Here is a 10356-nt window from a genome sequence, read left to right as displayed (position 1 = left end):
CCTGAAAATGTACTCCAATGCTTGTGAAAGAAAATTTAGAAATTTGATAAATTTCTAAAAATTGTATAATGCACTATCATCCCTGTAATGCATGTGTGCAAAGTGTGCAGTGTGCTAGCTATTGTGTAGGCTTAGGTGTTTTTGCTAAAACTAAGGTTTAATTGTGAAGGATATAATAAAGACATTTTTTTTGTTTAACCCTTTGGTTTTTAGAGGAAGGGACCTCAATAATTTGAATTTTGGTCAAAACTTGAATTGAAAATGAAGTTTTTTTAATTAAATACGTTGAACTTGAACTATTTTTATAGTTCGGTTCGCTTGATTCATATTTTAACTCGATTATATGTATAGTTGTGTGCGCGCGAGCGCGTGCATGCGTGCGTGTGTCTAAATAAATACGACATTCAAACTTCATAGATGATGGATAAACCATCTAGTTTAAGAATTTATACCTTAATATTGATAACGTTTTATTTCTTCATCGTGATTGTATGAATGTTCTATGATAACACCATTTATTAATGTTGATTTTTAAAGTACAATCTATTGGAATTTTCCCTTGAATTGTATGAGAAGCTTTCATATCCTTAATTGATTCCCCTCACCCCCCCCAGCTCTAATACTCCCACATCCTCCGCCACTACATCATGCTTATCATGTAAAATCACTTAATTCATCTAGTCACCTTTAATAAAAGAAGAAGAATACTTTACCACCATAAATATTAAAAAGACTACTAATATTTTCTTTCGACATTTTTTCCTTGCCACATCCATCACCTAAAAAATCTATATCCAAAGTCAAATTAACTCCACTTTGAAAAAAAAAAATCATCACCAAAGTTTGATCGCTGCTCCTAAATAATTTTGGTATCTAAAACCACACTGTCAATCATAACTTTCTCCACAAAATTCAGAGAAGAGGTAAGCAGAAGAATTCTAGCAAAATCAAATACTCCATTACATTTTTGTATGTTTCTTTTTCAAAAAAACAGAATATTCACTTGGGTTACTGATTGCTTCCTTAAAAAAAAAGGGTGTGCTGATTTTATGTATTTTTATATTATTTACATATTATAGGGTAAATTTTTTTGTTGTTGTTTTATTTTTCAAACTTATCTTCTATTAATTAAACCATTTTAGTATCAATTTAATTTTATTTATCCAATCAAATATTATATATATAAGCATGTGAGCGAACAGATTAATATGCGCCATGTAGAAGCTAACAATAAAAGTGCTCTCTTGTGTCTTAAAATGATTGTACAAATACAGCACGATTCTATCTTGTTGGTCTATGGATCTTTTATCTTGTGAAAACTCTCCAATGTAGCTCTAAAATATCTCCCTCATTTTGGTTTCTAGAGGTAATATTTTGGTCTAAAGTCTCTTTCATAATATTATCCACAACAATAGATAAACTATTAGGTGTGGAATACAATGAAAAAGCACACCTCTAGATGAGATTTTTGTGATAAATCAGACTGGAAGTGGATCCCAAATGGCATCACTAACAATCTCCGCTCATCCTAGGTAACACTCAGGCTCGGGTATAGAGTCGTCTCACTCATAAAATGTGTGCAAAAATATGTATGTAGTGTGTGAAGAGAGCAAAATATCTAAAACTAAACAAATTTCATAAATAAGCAAAAGTAAGTATAGATTAAAAATAAAAATAAATAAAAGGGCTAGCACAAGTGGAGAAAAAATTGACTGAAAAAAGCGAAGAAAATGTTACCAAATATGTTCTATTTTGTTCAAAAAAGCAAATTTTGAAATTTATTTATTTTACAAAATAGTTTTTTTTTTTGAAAGAAAAAAACAAAGAAAATGTTACCAAACGTGTTTTATTTTGTTAAAAAAAACAATTTTAAAGTTTAAAGTTTATTCATTTTACAAAATAGTTATAAAATTTTCAAAAATAGTTATTATTAAAATATAAAAGGGTGAGAAGGGGGAGTTACCTGAAACTGAGAGGGAGAGAAGCTGAGGAGATGTGCTCTACTGGTATTGGAGGTGATGATGTGCTTGTGCTCTATCTATGAATATATATAGTAAAATATGTTAGAAAAAAGTAAGCTAAATAATTTTTTTTGACAAAACACAAATGAATTAAGGTATATGCAAATTAAAACATGTACATTCCAGAGTTAAGCTTAAATGTGGGCAGATCATAGTAACTTACTGTAATTAGTTAAATATGCCTTTATTTTTTATTTTTATCATTGATCACTATGCGCTCTTATTATAATTAGACTGTGCTTTTACTTTATTATGAATTTGTTTATTTTTTTGGGTTGTTTCAAATTTATTTGACATGAACAGTTGTATGGGTTATATTGTGACTATATATATTGTTGTTGTGATGTTTTTGGTGTGCGCGTGCGTGCATGCAAGAGGAGGACCTCCTCTTGGATCTATTTATTAGTACTTTGTTTTTCTGGTGTATCCGATCAAAGTGATAAGGTTTGGATGATTAAGATTTTCAAGGGCCTTAATCTCTGCGTTGAAGTGTTTAGCACCTTCGAAATGTTCACGGTACAGACGTTTCACTGCCACAAAGAATCCTTTAGATATCTCGGCCTTATAAGTTGATCCCAGTCTTCCACCCCCAATTAAGTTGTTTAGATTGAAATTGCCTGTGGCTTGGACAACATTTTCATATGTCAACGGAACACTGAGATCAGTAAAAGTTGTAACTTCTCTTTTGGAAGAACTTCTAGCCGTGGACTTCCGCTTTCACTTCAACTTGAGCTTCTACTTTTTGGAGAACATCTTACAAAAGAGTGTTTCTGAAACGCTAACCTATTTAATTTATTTTTCTCAACCTTAAATTTAACACAAACGCTCTTCCCTATCCCCCACATGCTCCGTCACTACATCATGCTTATCATGTAAAATCACTTAATTCATCTAGTCACGAGCTCCAATAATAAAGAAAAAAAGAAAGAAACTAAACAATAAATTTTTTAAAAGGGCAAAAGTTCTAGATAAGAAATATAAGAAATTTATTCATGTGGATATATTTAAAAACCGAATTAGATTGTCTAATAATAAGAGAAAAATAAAATATTTAACTAAAATATATGATCCTTTCTTGAATGGACCTTAATAGCATAAGAAGAATACTTTACCATGTAATATTAAAAAGGTTGGGAACAGTCTAAATAATTCTTCTTTAGAATTATATACTAACCTTTTGTAAGGTTGTTATCATTTTTTTCTAGCTTTAGAGTTTTTTGTTTTTTTTACTCCACTCTTTGGGGGAGAGAGAAGGGTTTGGGTTTCCTTTCTTTCTTACTTCCATTACATTCTTGTGCTTTTCACTCTTTGGGTTTTTTTTTTTTTAAAAAATAAATAATTTTTTTAGGATTTACTTGAGATTGAGAATGTGGACACTGCATTTCATTGATTTGCTTAGTGTGTGTCAGAATCATGTTTATGATTAAATTCTTTTACAAGGGTGGATGCTCAATTTTTAGGTATTAAGAATAAACATGGATAACCAATTTTCTTAAAAATTGTAAAATAGTAGCCATTGTTTATAATAGGTGATGGAGGGAGTATAATTAATGGTTAGATTAAAAGCTATCATCACATGAATTATGTATATATAATTTAATATTTATCATATATCAACGAGATACATCAAAATTAACATGTTGATAAAAGTTTATAAGACTTTAATTTTGATGCAATTCATTGGCACATCAAATGATATCCGATTAATATCAAATTTTATAAACAAGATCTATGTGATGATAGCTTTCAATTCAAAAGTGAATTTTGTAACATGATATGTAGTAAAGAAGTATCAAATGTGTCGTATATTAAGTTTGATACGTTGGTGTCAATTAATCTTTATGTGTGTGTATATATTCAATATTTTATCTATTCTTTGGTGGTATGGTACTTTACCACTCACAGTCCAACAATTTCCCCCAAGTGTGAGTTTCCACCTCATATATATACTTGATCCAATATCAGGATCTCATTCCTATTTTCAATTTCTCAGCAAGTAGAATCAGGACTCTGATACAACTAGTTGGAGAGTTCGGAGGAGCGTCGATACCAACAACATATCAATGTTCCAGGACCAAAAGAGAGTGACACATCATACCCAAAATATCAAGGAATTTTCTACTCCCAAATTTTCTCTTTAACTTATATTTTTCTAAGACTATAAGCATTTCATAATTCGACTTGGCTATCAGGTGTCTATCAGCATTCTCATGACTTCTCTACATAAGTGGTTACTAATTTGCAATAATTAAGAATCACGAAGTAATGCTCATCGACGTCAATTGCTTTTCACAATGCTTGATTTGTTAAGTTTTTTAACCCTTTGGTTTTTAGAGGAAGGGACCCAGTAATTAGAATTTCGCTAATGTCCGTTACCAATCCTCTTGGTGTTTTTGCTAAAACTAAGGTTTCTTTTGTATACTTGAAATATGTACCCTTTTACATCAAGAGAAGCAAACGGAAATATGTGAAAATACTTTCAAACATGTGAATATTCGTGCGTGGTCCCGGTATTAATATACGAAATGAGTTTTGTTTGGAGTCTAAATCTACCATTGGAGTTGAATTTGCAAACAAGGACATTGCAGGTTTGTCTTTTATTATTTATTTAAATCATTATTAAATCACATTTGTGCTTTTGTTTGTTTGTGTACTTTGATTTCTTGTTTTTGAAACCAAACCAAAAACACTTCTTTTAGTTAGCTTTTTGTTGGTTATGAAGGAAGGGGATGAATTATTTGACATCTTATCTTTATGTATGCTTTTTTTAAAAAGAAATGAGTATTGCATTAACATGTTAATTACATGACTCCATCCTAGAATCTGCATGGTAATTTGAAAATAAAAAAATAAAATTAAATCCAGAAGATTAGCAATTAATGAAAGAAGATAACATGAGTAAAAATCCTTTTGATCACGTCATATGATATGTACCGTACCTTTTCGGACTATGCAATTCGGACTGGATTCATGCTTTCCAAAGTCCGAAATCCAGACTGCACCAGTACAGAAACTGTGTTCATTTTCTGACTATACATGCACTGTTTTCAGATATGGTTGTTCCGATTGATGCCCCAAATTTTGATCTACCTAAGATTGAACCTCCTAATGCGTTGCTGCTTCTTTTACTTGAAGATGCGCATGATTCCGGTAATGCCAAATCCGAGAATCCCCCACCACCACCACCAAAACTTGAAATTTCTTTAGGTGGTTCGAAAGCAGAGGATGCTCCTCCTCCTCCTCCTATTCCTCCTGTTGTACCACCTCCAGTTGTTGTTGTTTGTATCGACCAGCGAGAACATTTTACCACTAAACACAAGTTTGCAACACGGAATGATTTGTTGAAGTGGGTTGGAGAGAAAGCTAGAAAGCTTGGTTTTTCCACTGTTATCGGTAAATTTGTTACTTTGATATGTGAAAGGGGAGGTTCATACACCGAGTATAAGAGAAAGAGTCGGTGCGAGATAGCTGGTTCGGTTAAATGTGAGTGTCCGTTTCGGCTGAGAGGTTACATGTTGACTGGTGGTGAATGGAGCCTCAAAGTTGGTGATGGTAAACACAACCATGACATGACAGATGTGTTGAAAGGTCATAAAATTGTCGGTCGTCTAAACCCAAATGAACGCGTTCACCTTGAAGAGATGGTGGATTCAAACGTTCCTCCGAGGCAAATGCTTACCAACTTAAAGAAGAGGAATTGTACCACTTCAACTACTATCAAACACGTTTGTAATGCTTCTTATAGATATAGGCGGTCCATTAGAGGTACGAGGAATGACATGCAACATCTCTTGAAGTCTTTGGTTGATAATGTTTATCATTGTAGGAAGTATCTTTATTCTGAGGTTGTCAGTGATGTTTTTTGGGCACATCCATATTCTATCAAGTTGTTTAAAACGTTCTCCACGTTGCTTGTCTTGGATTCAACATACAAGACAAATAAGTGTCGTCTTCCACTGCTTGAGTTTGTTGGTAACACCTCTACCATGATAACATTCTCTATTGATTTTGCCTATATGATGTCTGAGAGGCAAGACAATGTTTATTGGGCGCTTCAGAGGTTTTGTGAGATGTTGCACTCCAAAGATCTCCATCCCAAAGTAGTTGTCACTAACTGGGAATATGCTTTGATCAATGTTGTGGAATATGTTTTCCCTAAAGCTACAACTATGTTGTGCTCATATCACATCGGACAAAATGTGAGAGCAAAGTGTAAATTGGATTGCAAAGTGACGGATCTCAAAGGCAAGAATGGACAAGCAATTAAGCATGCGTCGGTGGTGTAGACTGTGATGGCTGCATGGATGGATATTGTGGACTCCGACACAGAGGAAACATATATTGATAATTGGACCCGGTTCAAAGTTCTATGCGCAAAATTTCCCGAGTTTTTGGAATATGTTGAAAAGAAAATTTTGGATCCGGTTAAAGAGAAGTTTATGAGCTTTTGGGTTGACAAAAACCTTCATATGAGGAATACTACAATAAATAGAGCTGAATCTTCACACGCTTGTTTGAAAAAGTACTTGAGTAGTAGTATGGGAGATTTGAGTACAAACTGGCAATCCGTTCATAACATGCTAGAGTTGCAACATACCGCAATACATGCTTCATTTCAAACGAGCATAATAATGCTTGAACATAGGTTCAAATGAAAGTTGTTGTGGTCTAATTTGATCCGGAACATTTCAAGGGAAGCTTTACATCATCTCGTAGTGGATTACAATAAAGCACTTGAAATTGGTGCGGATAAATCAAAATGTGGTTGTTTGAGTTTGATCACTTACGGATTACCGTGTGCGTGTATGATTGGTTTGAAGATAAAAAACGGAACCGCCCTCCGTTTGGATGAAATTCACACCCACTTGAAGAGGTTGAGGTTCGAGTACGAGGTTGACCCGTGATAGATACTTTAGCAAGTGTACTAAAAACGTATCGAAGTAATAAAAAATATCGTTCCCACAAGGACTGTGTTAATCTCAATTTAGAAATAAAGTAAATATTTAGGATGTATAAATTATTTTGTTTAGATTTTATTTGATTGCAAAAAATTAAATAACATAAAATAAAGATTGAGTAAGAAAATATAGATTTGGTTAGAAAATATGAAGAGAGATGAGATTAGGTCTTTCGAATCTTCTGAGTTCCCCTAATTGGTATAATGCACCTATTCTTATGAATAATTTTCTAGTTCCACGATAGTTAACAAAATAGTCCTAATCAATCCCTTGAGTTAGGACCCTCTTCTCAAACTACAACCCCTAATTCCTTAGGTGGTCTAATAATCTTTGAAGGTTTAAGCACGTTAACCTAATATCACTAACAAACGATTATCCATTCCTAGACTAACCCTGTTTATTAGAACAATTCAATTCTGTCTAAGTAGAAAGCTATGGTCAGTAGTCATTCATTCTCACTAAATCATGTTTATATTTGATCAGGAAATAAAAAAGCATTAAGAACAATTGAATTGAATAAAAACTAGATTGTCATTCACAATAAATAGAGTTTCACAGCAACATGGTTCAATTAGGGTTACAAAGAATCATCTCAGACCTAATCTCTAAGAGATTTAGCTACTCATAATTGAGTTTACAAATAGCATAATCAATAGTGGAATCAAAACATACATGAATTGATAGAAGGTTGAAGAAATCGCCCTCCTAGCCGTCTTTAGGTCTCAAAATCTCACTTTGCTCTCTCCAAATCGTAACCCTTGTCTTTGGAATAGACTTCAGCTTAAATAGGCACAGAATTCCGCCTAAAATCGTGCCACGATTTAAGTAAATCGTGGCACGATTCTCCTTGAATCGCAAATCACTGAATTAGGGTTTCCTCATATCGTGCCACGATTATGCCATCGTGACACGATTTCTTCAATGTCGAAGCTTGATTTTGGTCTTCTAAAATCGTGTCACGTTTTTACCAAATCGTGACACGATTTTCTTCTTTGTATTTTCTACTCTTTTGCTGCATAAGTTGCCTTGTGAACTCCAATTTGTGATCAAAATACATATAAAAAGACTCTAGAAATAGCGAATGACGGACTGTCATCAACCCGAAGCTTCCAAATAAAGAAGACATCTCTCTATTGCCAGAATGGGATATTCTTCAGGTAATTTTTTAAAAAAAAAACTGTATTACTTTAGGTTCTGCCCATGATTTTCTGTTTTAATTTCTTGTACTGGTGCAATCCGGATTTTATAATCCGGACAATGTCAATGACTTCCGGATTATAAAATCTGAAATGTAGCATTTACGCCACATGCAAGCGCATTTAAGGCTCATACAAAGGGTGTATCGGGAAGTTCTGGATTTAATATTTCGAATTATATAATTTAGTTCCGGATTATAAAATCCGGAATGTATCAGTGCACAGACCAGAATGACAGTTTTCTTACGATATTGCAGGCTCAGTTCAAGGACACCGCCGATTACAACATGAAGTTGCATTTGAATGAACAATTCCGGAAATTTGTTTTACCAGAGACCACCTCTATGCGTCCACCGCCAAATAAGGTCACCACTGTAACGCCATAGTTGTTATTTTTAGTATTTTAGAATTATTTAGAGTCTTTTATATATTTTTATAAAATTTGTGTGATTTATTTGGTGTGTATTATTCTATTTATAAGATTTAATTTAATATATGAGAATATTATGTGAAATAAGGTTATTTTGGAGTGTGGGGTTTTGATTAGTAATTAATAGAATTTAGGGGAGGTTTAATGTAATAGGGGAAGTTACACTTTGGGGGATTAAGGAAAGAAAAGTCAGAAAACAGTTTTAACGTGAAAACAAGTTTGAGAGGAGAAAAGCTAAGGCAAGGAGAGAAAACCAAGAACAAGGGAGGATAACCTAGGAGACCGTTTTGTTGTGCTAATTCTGCAATTCTAAGGTAAGGGTGGGATTATCTTTCAATAATTTAATGTATAATTTCTGAAAATCAATCTAATAGAATAGTTCTTGAAGATAAAATTGAGAATTAGGGTATGATGCTGATTTTGAAAGAAAGATGTAAGAATCATGTTTAATGTGTTGTAATTTGATGATCAGTATGATTTCTTAATCTACAATGTTGCTAGGTTCGGAATTGGAATGAAATTAGGGTTGATTGAATGAATTGATGAAGTTTTGTATGAATGTTGGAATGAGTTGAATTGATGTTGTTAATGCATATTTTGTGCTCCTTTCGGTGCCTAGTTGTGTATAAGACCTGTAAACAATTGCTGGAAAACATTTTGGGTGATCATGGGATTAAAATTGGGTTTTTGGAGTGAGAAGAAGTCTGAAATCGTAAGTTTTTACCTTGCCCAGATGAGTGGTCGCTTAAGCGAACATCCCATCGCTTAAGCGAGCGATCAAGATCGCTGCCCAGAAATTGAAGAAGGCAGGTCGCTTGAGCGACCCGTGAGCGAGCCGTAAGCGAAGAGCACTTTTAGATACGACATTGTGTTCGCTCAAGCGAACTGCGAGCGAACCGTGAGTGAGCGAGAACCCCAACCTTTTGTGAGCTGGTCGCTTAAGCGAGCTACCCTTCGCTTAAGCGAACTGAGCCTTAGTCAACCTTTTTCTGAACTTTGCTTCGTGCACTAGGGGACCCTTTTTAGTACTTCTAAGTGTTTCTTTTAGATTGTATAACTCTTGTATAGGCATCAAATCCTACTTAAACACGATGTTAATTGATTTGGTTAATTTTTATGAATTTTGGAGATGTTGAAGTACTTGAATCAAGTGAATGAACATGTTGCATTAAAAAGGAGTGGTGAGTCATATAATACATATGCATTTGTTGAAGTTGTATGTAGATATACACAAGTGGGTCAGTTGCATAAGCATAAAAGCGGTGAGGACCTCGGTCCTGGAACGCCTTGTCGTTCAAAGCGGTGGAACACTATGTTGTTCAAAGCGGTGTTAATGGTGAGGACTCATGTCCTGATAAAAAGAATGCTTTAACCATTCTATAACGGTGAGGGCTCCGGCTCTGATATGGTACCACATGCATAGTTGCATTTGTTGAGGAGTCTTAGTGGAGTTGTCATGTCTTGCATGAGTCTTAGCGGTGGAGTCGAGTTGTTGCATGAGTCGTTGTTGTTGGTTTAAATTACCATTTGTTGTTGATGTTGATTAATGATGATATACATATATATTGATGAATTATTATGATGATAGGGTGTTAGATTCATTTGATGTTATTATATATTAATATTATTGTTTGAGAATCTCACCCCTTCTGCTTGAAAATGTTGCCCTTCCTATGGGTAACTTGCAGGTGATCCTGAGTAGTAGGTGGTGGCTCAAAGTGTCTAGGGCTCTGATACGTGGGATGGGATTT

The 10356-nt window shown here is 34.1% G+C and overlaps 1 protein-coding gene across 1 annotated transcript; it reads left to right on the top strand.

The window, feature by feature from the left end:
- Positions 1-5074: 5074 nt before the first annotated feature.
- Positions 5075-6307, top strand: LOC112422169 (protein FAR1-RELATED SEQUENCE 5-like). Its single transcript, XM_024784980.1, has one exon. It carries the CDS (start codon positions 5075-5077, stop codon positions 6305-6307), a length of 1233 nt encoding a protein of 410 aa, XP_024640748.1.
- The last annotated feature ends 4049 nt before the right edge of the window (positions 6308-10356 follow it).

Source organism: Medicago truncatula, chromosome 5 (genome assembly GCF_003473485.1).
Source record: "Medicago truncatula cultivar Jemalong A17 chromosome 5, MtrunA17r5.0-ANR, whole genome shotgun sequence".
Lineage (NCBI taxonomy): Eukaryota > Viridiplantae > Streptophyta > Magnoliopsida > Fabales > Fabaceae > Medicago > Medicago truncatula.
This window is presented reverse-complemented; position numbering and strand designations above follow the sequence as displayed.

Coding starts and splice junctions, on each gene's coding strand:
- LOC112422169 (XM_024784980.1), top strand. CDS start 5,075: ATGGTTGTTCCGATTGATGCCCCAAATTTTGATCTACCTAAGATTGAA.